Source organism: Podarcis muralis, chromosome 5 (assembly GCF_964188315.1).
Source record: "Podarcis muralis chromosome 5, rPodMur119.hap1.1, whole genome shotgun sequence".
NCBI lineage: Eukaryota > Metazoa > Chordata > Lepidosauria > Squamata > Lacertidae > Podarcis > Podarcis muralis.
The window spans coordinates 92,817,941-92,838,982 of record NC_135659.1 but is presented as its reverse complement, the minus strand read 5'-3'; the positions used below and the strand labels follow the sequence as shown (position 1 = coordinate 92,838,982).

The 21,042-nt window shown below is 39.1% G+C and overlaps 1 protein-coding gene across 6 annotated transcripts in view; it reads left to right on the top strand.

Annotated features, from left to right (window-relative positions):
• Positions 1–20,329, top strand: part of DIDO1 (death inducer-obliterator 1) — a 67,676-nt gene extending 47,347 nt beyond the window's left edge. For all 6 annotated transcript variants that reach the window (XM_028735405.2, XM_028735404.2, XM_077929361.1 and 3 more), the window contains 7 exons: positions 35–142; positions 1,101–1,236; positions 1,528–2,074; positions 3,004–3,157; positions 5,621–5,710; positions 6,828–7,023; positions 15,200–20,329. In XM_028735405.2, the coding sequence (XP_028591238.2) occupies positions 35–142; positions 1,101–1,236; positions 1,528–2,074; positions 3,004–3,157; positions 5,621–5,710; positions 6,828–7,023; positions 15,200–18,495 (4,527 nt within the window). In that variant the 3' untranslated portion in view covers positions 18,496–20,329. The remainder of the gene's footprint in view (positions 1–34; positions 143–1,100; positions 1,237–1,527; positions 2,075–3,003; positions 3,158–5,620; positions 5,711–6,827; positions 7,024–15,199) is intronic.
• Positions 20,330–21,042: the final 713 nt, after the last annotated feature.

Genomic DNA, 21,042 nt, shown 5'->3' with positions numbered 1-21,042 from the left:
TGTGTGTATACAAATCACATTATTGTTTTCATAGGTAATGGCAGCTAGACGTAAATCTTTTGAAAACAAGAAGTCTGCTGTAAAACAAGAACCCATCCCAGATGCTAATATGGAAGATTCCCCACCAGTGTCTGATTCAGATGTAAGTATAAGCCACTTAAGGCACTGGTTTACAATTAATTATATAGACCATTTACCAAAATTTAGTTATTTACAAGATATTGTATAATTTAAAATGTCATTTTTTAAGATCTCAATTATAGTTTATCTGCTTGCTTGCCTTTTTTTATTTTAGAGGGCACAATCCAGTAATGCTCTATAGCAGCTTACCACACACGCTGCACAATTCCTGCAGTACTCTATACTTATTCTGAGGTACATGTACACAGTATTGTTTATTATTATTATTATTATTATTATTATTATTATTATTATTATTATTATTATTATTATTTTGTATACTGCCCTTCATCCAAAGATCTCAGGGTGGTTCACGTCATAAAATACAGAATAAAACCACAACGAACATGATGAAAACAAGAACAAACCAAATCAATAGCCCACCCACCACTGTACACTGTAGTACACTGCCTATTACCTGGAATGTTGCTTTGGCATGGTTCCTATTGCAAAGAGACCAATGATAAACAGGCAACCCCTTATTTGTGCATGGCTGTGTTTTGGGTCATTGTGCATGAGAGCGGAGCACACATAAGCTTGTTCCCACCCCGTTTTCCTGCCACTTCTGGGTCACCACAATGCACACGTGTGTGAATGTCAATTGGTTGTTGCCCGTACATTAATTAATTTGCCCAAAACAGGGGACCAGCACACTTTCTGTTTCCCCACTTGGGTGCTGTCGAAACCTGTGTTGCCAGTAATGAATTTACGCAAACCTTATAAGGATCTCTTTCTGCATATGAGCTTGCACTTGTTGAAAGGTCAAGTTATGTTAGATTTTAGTAGTATCAGTTGCTTTATTTTTTTGGAGCTGTGGATGTTTGGTTTAAAATCTGTGCATATCTACAGGAATTTGCATGTGTATAGTTGAAATGAGCCTGATACCAGCAAATGATACCATTGCCTCAATTCCTTTTTAGGAGCAGCAAGAGGCAGATCGAGCAGCTCCTGAGAAAAGCAGCGCTCCAATTCTTGATGTTTTCAGCAGTATGTTACAGGACACAACAAGTCAACACCGAGCCCATCTTTTTGACCTGAACTGCAAAATCTGTACAGGTATGCACAGGGATTACCAAGGCTGTGTGAACACCCACGTGGTAGAAATGCAAAGCAGAAATTTAAATTACCATATCAATTTTGTTCTGAGTAAACCCAAATCTGGCTGGAGCCTCAGTTATACAAATGGCCAGGCTTTCTTCTTACAGTAAAATAAACTTTTTGCTTCTATAAATTAAAACAGCAACAAGCAAGACGTGATTTCCTGTCTCCAAGGGAAATATAGCACCATGTCCATGAAATGACACAGACTCACAATGTTACATGTTACCTTTTTTTTTTACCATTTAGGTCAGATGTCAGCATCTGATGAAGAACCAGCTTCAAAGAAACTAAAATCGTCCTCTGTTAAGAAGGTGGAACCAAAGCCAGAAATGAAGTCAAAATTTGAAAGCTCGACACCAACAGATGAAGTGGAGGCTGCAAAAGAAGAGGAAATGGAGACTGCTGCAGAACCTGCTGTTGAATCTGTAGCTGAAGTAGTTCCTCAGCCAAGCATAGAAAAAGCTTACATTCCTTTAACACAAGGACAAAGCAATCCAATATCTTCTCTACCCAATGAGAGCTCTCTCTACCCCACATCTTATGCTGGCGGTGTTATCACCACTGTGACAGTCTCTGGGAAGGATCCCAGAACAGCCATGAGCACTTTGTCAACCTCTGCTTCTACTGTGACTTCTGCATTGCATCCCACCCTGGCATCTGACAAAGGTTCTGTCGGGGAAAGTAAACCGGAAATATCCAGAAATACTGTAGCAGCTCCAAAATCAATATTAACGAAGCCATCCTCATCATCGGACCCAAGATACTTGGCAGCTCAAACATCACTAAATGTTAGGTATGCGTGTGTGTCAGTCTGCAAGAGGGTCACTAGGCCTGCGGTATTGTGCAAAGGGGACCGTGCAACCCAGTGGTGTGTGTGTATCTAGGTGCAGGGGGAGCCTTCAAATTCCTTCTAAGGAAGGAAGCTTCCCAGAGTGAGTAAAATGGGGGTAAGGTGAGTGGGCAAGTTAATGGGCATAGCTAGGTCCCCCCCCCTAGTGGGTGGCTCCTTGCTGTCCCCCAAGTGTGCAAGGAGGAGAAAAGCTCAGATCAAACACCCTTGCTGCCATTGCTATGCAAGTACTCTGATGCTAAGTGACAGTGAGAGATCATTCTTTGCCTCTCCTCAAGATGTGAAGGAGGGATAACTTGTGCTAATCTCGCAGTAGCCACTAGGAGGAAAGGACAGCAAAGCCATGAACAGGAGGATTTTTTACTACTACTGCATACTTTGAAGATTTGCCAAGTCGTATTTTCTCATGTAGCACACTTCTCAACCTCTAGTAGCATTGATGCACAGGAGGAGCCAGTGTTTGTAAGAACTGGTGAACGTGGAGTCACACACTGCCTTCACTCAAGGCAGGTTTATGAACTTCTGTGTCTCTCCATGCTTGACCCACTCTTTCATGCAAAAGAGAATCGGTCACAAGTCTTACAATATCAACTCAATCCCTAATAATAACAGGAATTCTATTCATGGGTTAGCAAATTAATGGTCCATCTTTTGTGATCACTAGCCTTCCACCGAATGTGCTGGAAGTCTTAAAAATTGATTTCTAGCCCATTAATTTAATTTACTAAAAGTATATTTCATAAGATTTAGGATCAATTGATGTGGAATTTGAAAAATGTTGGGGTTGCCTGGGATGGAGGGCCATTTGTAGAGATACAATTTGTAGAGCCACTCTTGACACAATTCTCCCTCCTGGGTTTTCTGTTTTGCAGTATGTCGGAGATAAGGTCCCCTCAAGAAGGAGATACGTCGGTCTTTCTCTCTCGCCTTAACACCATATGGAAAGGCTTTATCAACATGCAAAGCGTGGCCAAGTTTGTCACCAAAGCTTACCCTGTCTCTGGATCCTTTGACTACCTCAGTGAGGTGCGACTTTGAAGTGCTTGTGCTTTCTGTGTAAACTATATCTGAAATCATATTTCTAACTAAATTTGCTTTGCGGTAAGAGGTTAGCTATGTAATATGTTACCATGTTTACTCAACATGATAGCTTGAAAGCTAAGCAAATTGACCTATTGTCCTATTAACATTTTCAAATTTCATTTAGGTAAGAGTTTTAATAACTCACTGTTGAGTTATTGGCCTGACTGCAAATAGTGTAGCAGTGTAGCATAAGAAATCGGACATAGATAATGTGTACATTGACTTGGCAACCATTTCATGTGGGGCTTCTGTTCCCAGCCCCTGCGTGTGTGGAACACAGATAAGCAGCCCCCGCTCCATTATGTCCCCATTCTGTCTTCTTCTGGGTCCAAAAAGACCATGTGTCGGTGATCATACGTCAATTGGATGCACCTAAAATGGTCACCACCTCTATTGTATCGGACTGCAATTTATTTTAAAAATAATAAAATAGTATTGGTGATCTGTAAGTACAATGGTACCTCGTGTTACGTACTGTCTCCTTTATGAATGCTTCGGGTAACGCACTCTGCTAACCCGGAAATAGATGCCCCTTGTTGTGAACTTTGCCCTGGGATGTGAGCGGAAGTCACACTCCGGTGGCGCGGCAGCAGCGGGAGGCGCCATTAGCGAAAGCACGCCTCATGTTACAAGCGGTTTCTGGTTACGAATGGACCTCTGGAATGAATTAAGTTCGTAACTGGAGGTACCACTGTAAGGGGAAAATAGGAGCACTGAAATGGCATGCTGGATATTCCATTTTTAGTATTAATACTTCATATCAGTAACTGATAAAGCACTGTTTATCATTTTCTGTTAATTACACTCTTGATTTTCATTTTGGTCTGGTGGTGAGAAGCAGTGATCTGTAATAACTGAACACACAGTGAACAGTAACCAGGAAGTGTGACACTGTTAACTAAGTGATGATTGCCACTGTCATGGGATGCCTGCAATATTCAGTGAGCTCCCAGTTTCCTGTATTAAACCCAAAAAAGAAACATAGGAAGGAAGTTCAATGTAGTTTATGATCAAGTTTCAAACCAACAACCGTAGACTGTTCATAAATAACATTATTTGAGAAAAAGCCACCTTGGTTCTTGCAGACATTCAAATAGATTTCACGTATTGCTCTGCATTGTTTGTGTAAGAACTGGTGGGAAGGTGGGGAGTAGAACAGTAGCTGAAACAGCTGTATATCTTTCCTGCCTTAGAGGAGGAAGATACTTCAGTGTATTCAACCTTTTTTAAAAAAACCTACGTGTGCTCCTTTTATGGTCAATACGAACAGGGTGCTTGGAATTTTGATTCCTGTGCACCAACAAATTCTCTCAGTGGAATTAGTGTATCTTTCTTCCTGTGTTTTGAAGCAGGGATGGGAAGACACCTAAACTTACGGATGTAAGAATAACCCTTTTTCCTCCTAGTTTGGAAAACAAGTATGTTACGATCTTAGGCTCAGTGGGCTATGAATATGATATAGTAGCAATGTTTATATGCTGAATTCTGAGACAAACTGTGGTTAATGCAAACAAATAGAAATATGTTTGCCCCTTCAACTATAGATAAGACAGCTTTATAAATATAAACACATTGTGCCTCAACAGCATGTTTTAGTGACAATTAAATTTTTACTCTAACAAAATAGGCTAGGAATGTTTTGTCACAATTTTCAAAGCTACTTTTTGTAGCTTTAATGTGCAAAAGTATTACTTCTTTATGTAAAAGCTATCTCTCACAGTGCTCAGATGTTACTGTCTGAGCCTAATATGAGAGGGAGTGAGCCTCAGGTTCTTAGCACACCAGTAGCCAGCCTTTCCAGCTCATTTTCCTTGTACAAAAAGTCATGTTTGACCCATACAAATACTGCATTCATCAGTTCCCAAGATCTTGTGGCACCTATCCCCCTTGATGTAGACAGAACATGTAAATAAAAGCAACATCCTACTACAGTGTCAGACATTTTTCTTCATTCCCAGATAAGAAACTATAGTAGGGGTACCCAAGGGTGAGATGTACTCCCTCTCATACCAGATTCAGAAAGGAACATATGAATGAGCTGTGGTTTGTGGAATTAAAAGGGGACTGTTTTCTGCTAGCAGTTTGAAAATCGAAGTGGAAGGATAAACAGAATTGTGAACATAATGGCCATAGCTACAGTAAAATCACAGTATACCGTATTTTTCCATGTATAAGACTAGGCTTTTTTTAAAAAAAAATACAAAAATTAGGGGGCGTCTTATACACGGATAGTGCCAAGGGTGGACTGGTGATTGGTTGTTGCTGCAAAAATAGGGGGCGTCTTATAGATGGAAAAATATGGTAGCTTCTATTTATATTCTGTTGGTATAATTCTATTTACTGGGAGGTGTGGGGCTTTGCCCTCAAACTGCCCTCTTCTCACATTATGTAATGCTTCTTATCTAGGATTTACCTGATACAATTCATATTGGAGGGAGGATCTCACCGAAGACAGTATGGGATTATATTGGCAAACTGAAATCATCTGTGTCAAAGGTACTTTTTAAAAACCCTGTTTTGTAATGGTGAAAGAATTGAACTTTATTTGAAATAATAATTGTGGATGGGATCCAGTGAACTATATAACGAAGTTATTCTACCTAAGGGAGGAGGACACTGCTGGCTTGAATTTATGGTACAGCAGCAACTCCTAATGTTTTTCACACGTCTCGTTTGAAATGTGAAGGAGACTTCTTTTTTAAACATGACATACAGGCCTATTCATCAAAATAAAAAGATAAAATTGCTCCTACCCATACCCACCTGCACCCCAGCAGCAGTTTGGATTCTTGTCAGTAATTTGTACCTGAAATTCTTTAAGATAAGCAAAATACAATAATGGCTTTTCCTGCTGGCTGTTACTTCCCTTCCACATACTCTCACCACTTCTTCCCTGCCCCAACCGGTTCTGTGTTAGTAGCATTTCAATTTCCAGCACAGCATAAATTATCACTGACTTCCTATGAGCCATCATAGTAAGAATCCTTACTAGATCTAACCCTAAAAGTGTTTTAATAACGAAAAAATCAGCAACCTTAAATAATGTAGAGTAAAATTATATTGATAATTTTACATAATCTTTGCTTATTTGATGGCAGTGAAATAAGGCATTTTTTAAAGCTGCACCATCTTTTGGATCACCAATATAACTCCATATTTACTGCTGCAGACCCTGTAATGAGTGTCTGAGGCCCTTCTTCATGTGCTCCTCCAAGAGAGGTCCGGTTAGTGGCCATTCGAGAATGGGCCCTTTCTGCAGTGGCTCCCTGTTTGTGGAATGCTATCCCCAGGAAGGCTAACCTGGTGCCTTCATTACATATCTTTAAGTGCCAGGCAAAAACATTCCTCTTTTCCCAGGCCTTTGGCTAATTATACAATTTATGGCTTTTAAAACTGTATGTGGGAGGGGGGTGTTATTGCTTCCGTTTGTTATTATGGTATGTATTTTTGTAAACTACCTTGTGATCCTTAGATGAAGGACGGTGTAGAAATTGAATAAGAATAATTCTGAAACTATTACTTCAAAACTGAAGTGCATTGATGCCATGTTGCCCTCACTTGCTATTTATTTAGCAATAGGTTGGTATTTTTCCTTTATATTTTTGTATTATAGGAACTATGTTTGATCCGCTTCCATCCTGCAACAGAAGAAGAGGTGCCTTCCTACATTTCTCTGTACTCCTATTTTAGCAGTCGTGGCCGATTTGGTGTTGTTGCTAATAACAACAGACATGTCAAGGACCTCTATTTGATTCCTCTCAGTGCAAAGGATCCTATTCCATCCAAACTTTTACCCTTTGAGGGACCAGGTAAGCAATGAATTGTAGGAAACCCAAATACTTCTGCCCTTCTATGTTACAACTATTAATACCATACCAGACATCATTCATAACACACACTTCAGCTGGATAAATGTAGAAAGGAAAAGTACCATATACCGGTCGATTGCAGTATGTCCCTGGTTGATCGCGGGATCATGCCCCCCCCCCCCAAGTGCAACAACTTTGATGCTTTCCCAACAAAAGCTCAGCAACTCTGGTCAATCCAATGGGTAGCTCACTGCCATTTTTTAATAGATCGCAGCCTATTGGAAGTTGGACGTGCCTGCTATATACAAATCATAGTTTGGGAAATTGGGGGACATAACTACAAGAACTTTGATCTTTTAAAAAGGCACAGGGAGGTTAGTTAAGTTGGTACGCAACATGACATGCTCCAAATGAGCAGAAGTGGTCAGCATCTTTGAACAGAAGCAAACACAGAAAGCCCACGGAACATCACTGACGTTGAAAGGTAAGATTGTCATTTGCAGACTATATTATAGGTGTGCTTGAACTCCTACAATCAAAAACTCACAAGATCTCAAGATTTCAGCACTGAGCTCGCCCAGTGGTGTGAGGAATGTCCCAAGGAACTCAAGCTTTCATAGCTGAAAGAGACACACACATAAATAAGCTGTAGTTACACACTAGTCCATCTGCTGTCTTGACACTGATAGATTCATTGCCCCAGGGAAGAGAACCACAGTCTCTGTCTTATTTCTAGAGGGAATGCTGTTTTTCTATCTAAAACAGATTTTAATCAAACAGATACTGCATACTAATTAGTCAGAACTGATTAGAAATAAGGTATGGTTTATTTCAATACTATATTCCTGAGCTTCTGCACTCTTAAGAGGTCACCCTGCTATTTATGTATGTTGTCCTTCTGAATAAATAACCACACAATACTGCACATATGCTTGTAAGGAAATTCTCTTCGGCTCCAGGATAAATCACAAGAAATTTCCATTTTGACTGGAAAAAAAGACTTTCATCCAGTCTCTTTAGTTTGTGGCAAACAAACTGGGTAGGGGAGAGAAAATTGAAGTTTTCTCCTTTTGTATCTAAAGTAGTATTTCTTGTAACTTTGAATCTTGAACTTCAACTCCCTTCCATTTGTGTATATTGCTGAGGATTCTCAGGAAAAGTCTTTGCCACATACTCATTTTACAGGCCTATTAGGCATAGCTGTCAGCCTGTTGGAACTGAGATTACAACTTAGAAGCTGTAACAGATCTGACACTTCCCCACAACTGTGCATTTCATGGTTTGGTTATGGCAAACTAACTTCCTTGAAACCGTACCAGTCATTTAAGGAACTCCGCATAAGCTTTTGATAAACCCAAGCATCCCTAGAGCACCGTCTGAAAACCATACTAACATAGGGCACACTCTAAAATCCTATAAACAAAGAACCTTATTTCAAACCACTTGAATCTGAAAAAAGATTCCAAAGATTTCAAAACATGGACTGCCTGAACCATTCTTTTCAGACTCCACATTGCTCTTGATTCTGAAGGCCTAGTTAAATGTTCAGGGGAAGAGAAGTCTTCTAATAGGGTTGTGACAACTCAGAAAGCATGTGAAATTTGTTTGAAAGCACCCCCATCATAATCCTCCTTGATGACAGCATACACATACTTCTACCAGCAGGTTTTTTTTAAAAAAAAATAGAGGACACAGTCCAAATCATAATTTCCTGTGTGTGTTTTGAGGTGAGTCATATACATGAAGCCTATTAGAACCTTTTCGGATAAGTTGTCTCAGTTCTCAGTATACGCGGACATGTACGGGGAGAGGTATAAAATCTGCTATCCATATATTTTAATGAAATTTACTGCTCTTATTACATGATCTTAATAAAATGTATTTTGTGCAAAGTGGTCATTGTCTCTTTCAATTCAGATGTTTTAGTGGCTGTAACCATGTATTGGACTCGGTCTAGTTAGTAAAATAAGTCTTATTTTATAGTGACACCTGCTAGGCTGCTAAAAATGTTATTCACACACATAGTTGAGACATATATTCTGTATCACAGGATCAGTTCTGGGTTTCAGACTGTTGCTTTACCAGGCTGGGACAAAATATTTTAACAAAACAAATATCCTAAAGTATTTCGGTATTAGTTGGTATCAGTTATTCAGTAGCGCTTGCTCTGATATGTTTAAGATAGAGACTACAATACTCTTGACAGTATAACCCTCTACATATCTACTTGGAAGTTAATCCTCTTCAATTGCATAGGACTTACCTAGGACTAAGTTTGGTTTACAGAGGTTCTAGGTGAAATGGTTGTGACATACCTAGTGGTGATCATAAATAGTAGAGCTGGAGTACATCATATGAATTCCTCTTCTGTGCCTGGACCATTAGATGACTGTGCTGCATGGCAGACTTCTGTTCTACAAGAAGTCACTTCAGCTGAAGTCACAACCAAGAAAGAAAAAGAAAACATAATTTGTACTGGAACTGAAACATGTTAATGTCACTAAACTTTAGGAGTTAAAAGTTGTAATTAGTTAAATCATTCTGTGTTTGGTGAAATAAGCTTCATTGCTACCTGCTTTTTCTCCTCAATTAGTAATGGGGAATGGAAATATGGGAAATGGATCAGAATGGCTGTCCCAGCCCCCACTCCCCGCAAGGAAATCTGCAGTGATATTGTTCCAACCTACATGAATTATCACAGCTCCTCCATCATCAGTCCCATGTGTGTGATTCACATACCTGACAATGCTAAGCAGTAGAATGTCCAAGGAGCACTTGGTCTCTTATCTGACTGTTTCTTTTCCTACACTGACTAATGCAGGGCAGGGGAGGTGGGATAACCTAGGTGGATCCTTCAAGTATATGGCCCCATGCCAGCTGCCACAATTGCAGCAAGCATGCCTTCTTGGAATCAGGTTCTATTCACTAAAAACCTTTTCAGCACTTGCAGACATTTATGCTGAAACTTGATGAAGATTTTCTATTTTGTTCCACAGACCATTTTGACTTACATATTTTCAAACACTGCCAGTGTCTCTTTCCCCCCAAGGAAGTTAGCATGTTCTCAAATCTACAAATGAAATCATTGAGTGGTGGAATCGGGAGTGGATATCTGCAGAACTCATCTCCATACACTATTGAAGCTTGGTGTTTCAGCAAAAGCTTAATATTTTAGTCAATAGGTATTCCCTAGCCCAAAGCTAGAAGAATATTAAAAGAAGAATATTGAGTATCTTGGTAATTGGAAGGAAGATCTTCGCAGTGAAAAAGCACCACTTGTACCTTTGATGCATTATTTATAATACAATACTATGTGCAGTCCGGATCATCAACATGAGACTCTCAGGTGCACATGTGCCTACAAGAGCCTTTCCTGCTTCTGGAATTAAGACTTGAAGAAAGCATTCAATTCTAGTCAACAAAATAGGGCCCTGTGCATGTTTGGCTGTTCATTCTCTCTCTCGTGTGTGTGTGTGTGTGTTTGTGTGTGTGTGTGTGTGTGTGTGTATTCCCCACAACTTTTCCAATATGCACATTGCTCACTGGTCCAAAATGATTGGTGACTCCAAAGAGAAGCAATATTTACAGGGCACCACACCCTTCCCACAGCCTTTTTTTTTTTTTTTTTTTTTTTTTACTGAAATTCATTTTCTGCTTTACTCAAAAGCAACCATAATAATCATACTGCTTACTAGATAGCCGGTGCTTGTTGTTCAGGCTGAGCACAACTAACAATGAGGGATTGTGTAAACCAGTCTTAGTACTGCTGCCAATTCCAATTATGAATAAGGGACATTACGGTGGATGCTCGGGTTGTGAACGTGATTCGTGCGGGAGGCACATTCGCAACCTGCAGCGCACGCGCGGGTCGCGATTCAGCACTTCTGCACATGCGCAAAGCGCGATTTAGTGCTTCACATGCACAAGCGCCGAAACCCGGAAGTAACCCGTTCTGGTACTTCTGGGTTCGGCGCGGTGCGCAACCTGAAAACACACAGCCTGAAGCGTCTGTAACCCAAGGTATGACTGTATTGAGGTTCAGGTAAAGAAGGCTGTAAAAAAGATCACTGAAGTAGCCCTACAGCTGCTTAATGAGCAGCACTGGTTTGCACCTACAGTGGTGACAAATCTGTTATGAAAACTTACTTTATAAAAATTATTGGTTTTGTGTCAAGAAATAAGCGTTCAGGGCTTTTTAAAAGTTTATGGGAGTGATGACATGAATGTCTTAATTTCTTAGAAACAGTAAGCCTCCATATACTTACCTGAATTCATAATACGGGCAGCAGCAGCTAGACAGGAATTGATAAAGTTTCCCTTAGGGGTCATATTTTTAATATAGTTACATTCTTTCCTCTGATTCATATTCAGATCAAACTAGGAATATAGTTTACAGTAAAAAATACTAGTGGTTTTTTTTAAGGACTAGCTTTTTTAAAAAAATAATATTTTTAACCTTCATCCAGAAACAAATGTTGGGACACACTTTCATTTTTTTAACTAGGCTCTTATAAGAACCTAAGATGAACCTGCTGAATCAGGCCATTGGCCCATCTAGACCAGCATCATGTTCTCAATGGGGCCGACCAAATGCCTGTGGGATGCCTGCAAACTAGACCATGAGCACAACAGCACTGTGCCCACCTTAGATCCCCAGGAACTGGTATTTAGAGCCATAATGCCTCTGACTGGAGGTTGAATAGAGCCACTGAGGCATGTAGCAGCCATTGATAAACTTTAATAAATAAATAGGCTTACATGGTTGCTCATTATGCCTCCACAAAGAGTATAGTCTCTTTGTCACATTATCCCCAATAGCCATTGCTTGTAACCTGGCTTGCTTCATGTTTCCATTATCCACAGAGGCTAAACAGCCACACAGAAGCTGCTTTCTTAAGTAGTGGTTTTAAATTTTATAGGGTTTGTATTTATAAGCTGGTTTATAAAACATTTCTGCCCACCCTTTCTAGATTAACTAGGTTAGTTACTTATAACCAGTTATTTAATACTTCTTAGCGGTGCACAAGAGATTGTAGTTAACTAATGCAAAATCATTTTTATTTCCATGTAACTTCTCACCTACATCCCCATTGGTTTTAAAACTGGGTTGGCCACCTTGAGGGCAATATAAGTATATATAGTTTGAATCCAGTAAGCCTAGCTCAACACTACACAACACTTTTGAATGCCAGCATTACAGTAGAACTGCTCAGAGTGTCAAAAAAGTGATGGAAGGAGAAAACACAGCTTGACAGAAGTGTAGGTGGATTGTTCTGAGAACACCAAAGTTTATGTGGAGTACCACAGATCTTTGTAAGATTAATAGGCAAAAGCTGATCAAATTGTCCATGAAAGATTAGGTACAATTCTCTGCATGGTCACTCAGAAGTGTGCCCAATGAGTTCAATGGGAATTACTCCCAGGTAATGGTGTAAAGGACTGGAAGATAAATTAATCAGAACAGTTAAGGGGATGCAAATGACAGCTTCCTTCAGAATTACAAACTAATTTTTTAAAAGGTCAGAATAAACATTTTTCACAACCATGTTTTTTTTAATGTGGAGTTATTAGTAATGATCATTCTACATTTATTCTTTGCTGCTCTAAAACATTTTGTCTTCTAAAAGTACTTTCCTATTTCATGCAATACATTTGTTAAGTCGTTGGTTTTTATCCTTATTCAGCAGACTTTCTGAGCACATGCTACATCTTAAGCAGCCAAACAATTTATACTTTTCAACTGAAATGCCAACTTCCTTCATTTTAAGAGAAACAAAGTGAAGTTTTTTCCTATTAAATATATTTAGAGCAACTTAAGTTAATAAACATGATCAGTGTTAAGATCAAAATCTTAAAAAGTAATAGTAATGGAAATGATTAGTACTTCAGCTTTACTTAAAGATCACACACAAAGGAGAATTGAATACAACCAACTAAAAGGAGAAAATCAAAATAATGCATTGACTGTCAAAATGTACAGTAGTAGCCACTCCAGTAATTACTACTTTAATGATTGTGGTAGGCATCTGATGGGCTAAATCACTGGGATTGCTAGATGAAAATATTGGATATAATGCAGAACTAAGGTATAAAAAGACTACAAATTTGGAAATAATGCATCAGTTGAATATTGTACTTGCCCTTATCTTCCTCCAAATGATAATACATTTAATGCAAATTGGAAATAAAATTATTCTCAGAAGATGAGATCCTTCATCCTCATTACTTAGCACTCCTCTAATAAATTGAAATGGACTACTTAATATTTGATCTGTTTTACTGTAACCTATTAGGGTGTGAACTATCATGGCATTTAACTATTCTTAAGTCTATAATATTCATATACTCTTAACTATATTCCTGAACGTTTGCACAAGTGGGCAGAATGGACAGTAAAATTGGAGTTGAGGAAAGAAAAAGCAATGCACTATCAGACACATCTACATGACTGTCCAGTTCTTAGGGCTGGAGTCTCTGTTGTATGTATAGTAATGTAAAACTTAAGCGGAACCTTATGAAACAGAACAACAGTGGTTTCCAGGGGTTTTATTGTTACTCATTTTCCATATATAATAGTATGAATGGTAAAAGCCTAGGTGTGTGTATATTCTATTTGTTGACCTAGTGATACTAACCTTGTAAGGTTAAATCACTATTGAAACATTTAACTAAACTGGAAATTGCTGGATCTCTCTCTCAGCAGTCTATTCCATAATTACCTCTGTTCCATTTCTCCTTTGAGTAATTCTATATTTCCCCCAGTCATTATGCAGTGCTTTGTTAACCATCAATATGACTTACAGAAAGATCAGATCTTTGTATGTCTGCTGAAAGTAGGACTGGCAAAACTGGTGGTAGTGGTGGTGGTAATAATAATAATAATAATAAACAACACCCTACTCATTTGGCTGTTGATTTGTTAATTATTTGGAAATCATAAAAATGCACAGTTTTCTATTACCCTCTGATAATTTATATAGTTACTTGTGGAATCCTATATTTGAGGATTCCACAAGTAACTAATAATAATAAGAGCCACTCTTTATTAAGGATCTAATCAGTCTCTGAAAGGTTAATTGGTTAAAAAATACAGCAGCCAAATTACTGGGATTCCATTTAGAACTCATCATACCCTAATTCAGGGTGCTCATGCTAGTGTTTAAAGCCCTAAACTACGTCCCAGTGTCTAAAACACCTTATTTCCTACAGATCCTCTTGGGTGTTAAGATCAGCAGAGAGGGCCCTCTTGATAGTTCTGCCACCCTGGGTGGTGATGGCCTGGGAGAGGGCACTATGCGGCAGCTGCTAAGTTATATAATTCCTTCTCCACAGAGATGCATTCAGCACCTTTTAAAAATGCAGTTTCTGGTGCATGAGGAAGACACACCTCTTTACCCTGGCCTTTGACACCTGAGATATATATTTTTGGTTCCCACCCTATTATTTTGATTGCATTTGTTTTAAATTGATATTATTATTGTGCATTACATTGCTGTAACCTGACATGTGACCTTGTGGGATGGATGATAAATTAATAATGCTCACCTGGGAGTAAGTACCATTGGACTTAATGGGACTTGGTTGTGGGTAGGCATAGGACTGTACTGCAAGGGTTGTGCTTTGTAGATAAGTGACATGATCCATGGAGGAACATCATAGGCATCATGTACATAGGCAGAGAAGTTCAACTGGCTACCTCCTTGCTGTCCTTCGGACAGCAGGTGAAGCCATTCTTATTCCAACAGGCTTTTTGGTACTGACTGTTTTTAAGGAAAGGGCTGGTGCCATGAATTAAATAGTTTCCCCCTCCCCTAAGTTTTTAGCTGTTTCTTTTTTATCTGTAAGCAGCCTTGAGTATCTGTCTGGGGTAAAGTTAGGATGATGATAACAACATCATCATCATCAAGTGACAATTATCCGTTTTACTACATAAAAGCATATATTGGTTTCTCAGTAATATTGAGAAGAAAATACAGTTTTTGACTTGGTTATAGTCTGACAGTTACTTTAATGTGCTGTTTTCCACTAATTATTATTACATTCATTAAGAAAGTAGAGTATGCATTGTGTTCTGTAACATTTTTCACATTGTTTGTTACAAATCTTAGCAATGACTGATTTCAAGCTTAATTTTTTTTAAAAAAAATCTTACATGAAATCTTGTTTTGTCTTACAGGTCTTGAATCAGCACGTCCAAACTTAATTCTTGGATTAGTAATTTGTCAGAAAACTAAGCGACCTGCAGCTGTACTGGAAACTGAAAAGACGGAAGAAAAGAAAAGCAGGATTCAGTTGCAGGAAGAAACTGAAGTATCTGCGTACCCTAAAGGCAATATGGCTTCTCAGCAAGAGAAAAAACCTTCAAAATTCTCTCTCTATACTGGAGAAACAACTGTCAGTACAACACCACCTGGATCTCCTCCACCTCCACCCCCAGAGCCAACTTCTGTGTTAAAAATATTGTCATCTATTAAATCTGGAAGCTCAGCCACTGTTGCACAAGCAAGTGCTTCTGTGTTGGGAATTAACACAGCTACTGCATCTTCTACTGCTTCCTCATCTTCAAAATCAGCCACACCACTTGATCACATCCTGCAAACTCTTTTCGGGAAAAAGAAATCTTTTGATCCTGTTTCCAAGGATTCTGAAGGTGCTCAGACTGAAATGCAAACTGTTGGTGAGGAAGGATTACCAGCAGCTCCCATACTTGATCCCATTGTGCAGCAATTTGGACAAATGTCGAAAGACAAAGCTATAGAAGAGGAGGAAGATGACAGGCCTTATGATCCTGAGGAAGAGTATGCTCCACAGAAAGCTTTTGAAATGCAAAGTTCTGAAAGTGGTCTTGAAAAAAGATGTGAAACTTCAGAGCAAGAAGATGAAGCCTATGATCCAGAAGATGAAACTATCTTAGAAGAGGCAAAGGTTACTGTTGATGATTTGCCTAATAAAATGTTTTCGGAATCTAAAAGCCACTCCTTGACAGCATCGTCTTCATTTGTGCCCGATGTCTCTGCTCCACCATCTTTGGTAGAGCAACAGAAAATGTTAGAAGAATTAAACAAACAAATAGAAGAACAGAAAAGACAGCTGGAAGAACAAGAAGAAGCCCTCAGGCAACAACGAGCAGCTGTTGGTGTATCAATGGCTCATTTTTCAGTTTCTGATGCTTTGATGTCACCACCTCCAAAATCATCTCTAGCAAAAAATGAGCTATTCCAACATGAAAAACAAACTACTGAAAAATCTGAATTGCCTACATCCACAAGTCAAACTCAATTGTTAAATCAGGGAAGTGATCCTAGACAAAGTAGAGATCCCAGACAAGCTAGAAGGATTCTAACAGAGTGTAATGAAAGTGCTGACTCTAATGTAAAGCAGCATGTTATAGAATCGCCTACAGTACAAATTCCTCCACCCAGCTATGCAGGTCCATTGCAAACTGCACTTGACAAAGCAGATAAAACACTGATTTCTGCCCCTCATCCTAGTCATAAAGATACATGGGTTACTAGTGAAAAAGGTTCTGTTATGTCTGAACAAGATGTGCCCACTATCAACCCTGAAAATGCCCCACAGGTTCACCAGGAAACTGTAAATAAACCAGCTTCTATTGAAACATCTACAACTGCACCTGTTCGTAAAGTACTGCTACCCACCCCTGTCAATCCATGTTTCCTCCCTACTTTCTCTTCACCTAACAGTGTTCAGTCTATAGCTTGGTCAAATGAATCTCAAGAGAAAAATGTTCCAGGGGTAGCAAGGGATTCTTTCCCAAGCCCAGTGTTCCCATCTCAGGAGAAAGCTCCTGGTCATTTTGAAACAGAAAGAGGTCCATCACATTATGAAGACCAAAGAAATCCACAGCCTTGCCACTTTTATGAACAAATGGAGTCACCCACAATTAAAAATGATGAAGAAAGAGGTGGGCCCCCATTTTCTTCTCTTGGACACAAAAGCGGTCCTCCATTAATGAGTGGTGCTCCAGATTTCCATGGACAGAGGGGTCTACCACAACAGTTTACTGAAGGGCATAATCCTCTACCAAATAATGATGGACAAAGAGGGCCTCCACCCAACAGGTTTGGAGCCCCAAGAGCACCTATCCCTTCCTTATTTTCTGCACAACATGGACCACCACCACCACATTTTGGTGATAATAGGGGCCCTTCACAATCATTTCCTGATGGGCCAAGAGAAATTGCACCTTCTCAATTTGAAGAGCATAGGGAACCTCACATGGAACACAGGGATTCCCAATATGCAGATCCCCAATATCATGAGATGAGTGGTGGTCCTGGACAATTTGAAGGACCTGAGCCTCCGCAGTTTATGGGAAATAGAGGACCTTCACCCTTTCCTTTCGGGAACCCAAGAAGGCCTCCACCAAATCAATTTAAAGGTCAAAGAGGAGGCCCGTCACCTCAGTTTGGAGGGCCAAGAGGTCCATCACCTAATCATTTTGGTGGTTCAAGAGGTCCTCCTCCAAATCAGTTTGAAGGACAAAGAGGACCTGCTCCAAGTCACATGCCAGGACCAAGAGGACTTCTACCACCACCGTTTGAAGAACGGAGAGGGAGCCCACCACCCAGGTTTCCAAATCAGAGAGGTCAAGCACCACATCAGTTTGGAGGACCAAGGGGACCTGCACCTGGTCTATTTCCAGAAAAAAATGAACCTCCCCCAAATAGACATAACTTTCCAGGACAATCTCAGCAAAGTATGAAACCAAGCCCCAGACCACTCTTGGATCTTCCAAGTCATCCACCTCAGCACAGGAAAGAGATGTGGGATGAAACTGGACCACCTGCCTCTCATCCTAATACTTCAGGGCAGGGTTCTGAGACAGAAGCACAGTGGTCAGCATCTGATTTTCGAGATGGCCGAAGTAATGACTATAGAGCTCAGACTTTTGAAGGGAGACAAAGAGAGAGATTTGAGGGAGGTAATAAGGAAAAAATACTAGAGCAGTCTGATCAGTCAGATAATCGATCAAATAGAGTAACGGATGATAGACGACGAGATCGTGACCACAACTGGGCTTGGGAAAGGGACCGTGGCAGAAACTGGAATAGGGGGAGAGAAAGGGAATGGGAGAGACATAAAGAAAAAGACTGGGATAAAAACAGAGAGAGAAACTATAATAAAGACAGGGATAGAGATTCAGAACGGGGGAAAGACTGGGAAAGAACCAGAGAGAGAGCCAGAACCAGAGATGGAGATACTTACCGAAGACGAGACAGATCAAGAAGCAGAGACCGTGATTATGACAGATTCAGGGACAGAGAACGAGCTCGAAGTAGAGACAGAGAAAGGGATAGAGAAAGAGATAGAGACCGTGACAAAGACAGAGCAAGAGATCGCAAGGACCGGAGTAAAAGTAAGGAGTGCGATAAGGACTCTAAGCAAGAAACACAAACTGGTGGCCAAAGGGCATCATATGCAGAAGCTTCTTCCGCTAAGCAGACATAGAAACATAATAATTCTTCAATAATGAGGCACATGAGGAAGAAAAACATGACTCTTTATTACTTGTACATATTGTATATTCTGATCGTTAGGCATAGTTTGGTAAAACCTGTTTCACAAATGAGATTTTGGATTGTAAATGCATATATTCATATATTAAGCAGGTACATGCTGGACTTGCTACATTTTGTTCGCCTCCTCCCTCTATAAGATATGTAAGGCACAATCCTTTCCCGCATGGGCACAGTGCCTGAATACTGTTTTCCCCTAGCCTTGGACCATTGCACTGCCTGCTAGACCAGGGGTCTGGGACCAGGGGATCCAATATTCCATCCACACAGAAAAACTAATGCCTATAGCATTACAGTTCTAAAATGTTGCTTTTTTCCTACTTACTTTGTCTTTAAATTTCCATTTACAGAAGTAAAAATGGGAACTCTCTTCAATGAGCACATTGCTTTTTATGGATGTAAAGTTATGTTTTCCACTAACTTGAAATGTAATTTTATGAAAATTTAAACAATATCTTAGAAGCCATACCATTACATCTTAAATATATAGTATTTTGGAGTTTCAGTACAGTAGTTCCTACATTGAGGAGAGCCCAACATTTCTGTCCTGAGCTAATTAGGGCAGGATTTTGTGTATTTAAAGAAAGATTGCTGGGGAGCAGTATTTCTAGCAGCTGGCAGAGTATTTGAATAATAAACATTAAGCTTCTAGGTTCATTATCTTCCTTTTTACATGAGGGCATTTTGAGTTAGATTTCAACTAAGACAAAAAAATGCCTGAGTAAGTAACCATATTTCCTGTTTAGTTTAAGGTTTTTAATGTTGAATTTGTACAAAAAGTGTAATTGATTAAAAATTAATTATACCTCTATACAAAGCAACTAAACTTTTAAAACATACTTATTGGAAAACATTTTATAAATGGTTCAAATGACTGACTGAAAAGAGAGTAGTTTGCAGATCTAATCCTTTGTGCAGAATAAATATGGATAAGCAGTTTGACTTTTCCAGTGCTCAAAGTAAAATATTTGGACAAGTGGTGTTAAGTACCTTTGAGTCTTGCTAATAACAATGGGAGACATTTAAGTATGTAATAATTGCCCCATTGAAATATGTGGAGCTTAAAAGTGCTTAAATTAGGCTAGAATACATCCTCAGCCCTTGCCACACTCATGGCTATCTTGATAACATTGGAAATAAATATTTGTGTAAAAAATGGAGTAGTAAAACTGATACTAACAAATCTGCTTTAAAGAGGAGAGCTTTTCACTGTGAAATAATGCAGTATACTATTACTTTTCCTGTATCTTTCAAGTTCATAATTCAAAAGAATTCATGGGGGGAAATCCTACCAGTTTAACTGAATTTATGCACTTATAGTTGAGCAGTTACTTTGATATTTTTATAAACATTTTGCAAATGTAAAAATAGATTCGTAACATTGGCATTTTCAGATCTGCATTTCAAGTAGCACTACTCCTATAAATAAATCACTACAGATTTACACTTTATATTGGTACATCTTACACTTTAAACATCAAGGACAAACTGATTTAAACAATGACCTGTATGCAAAACTCTTTTGCAAAAATATTAAAAAGAAAGAGGTAGTGTAGAACATAAATATCTACTATGATGTAATTTTTCTATTCAAAATGTTTCTAACTTAGATATATATGAAAGTATGCAAAATCAAGTGTTTGTTTAGGTTTATTTGAAAGGGGTTTCTGTAAATTGTATTTTATATTTCAGAATATATCACTGTACATTAAATGTGGAACTTCATAGGTTTTTGTTACTGTAAGTCAAATAAACATCTAAAGAAAGCCATTGTATCAATATTTTCATAGCAGAATCTGCCACATTAATCCAAATACACTACTCTAATGCTTCAGTTTCTTTGGATAGTTGATTGCAGAACAGGGTATCTCTATTTTGAGAAGATGCAAGAGGAATGGGTAGTTGACTTTGCAACCACTAGATGAGCTCCTCAGCCAGAGATCACTTAGTAAAACGAGGAATACATCACTCAAATAGTTTAACAACAACAAAAAAGTATGGTCATTTGGTTGGCTGTTGGCCAAACAGTCCTGTGACATGATGCTCAGTGCTCTGTCTGCATGTCAGTACAGCAGTCATGCCTCTCAGTACTACACTGAACCCAGGTCTTCCCTTGCACTCATGCAGCAATTGATGCAACCCCCAGGGCTCTTTATTGGAAGGTTTCTCTACAAAACTGTAGCCATAAAGTATATTTGAGATCATGATCAAGGTACTTCAAACACCCACAAAGCAAAATAATAATAAATTCCTTCCAGTAGCACCTTAGAGACAAATTAAGTTTGTTATTGAGCTTTTGTGTGCATGCGCACTTCTTCAGATAAGCACACGAAAGCTCATACCAATAACAAACTTAGTTGGTCTCTAAGGTGCTACTGGAAGGAATTTGTTTGTTTGTTTGTTTGTTTTGACTACGGCAGACCAACACAGCTACCTACCTGTAACTCACAAAACAGATACTGTACTAGGAAAGCCTAAC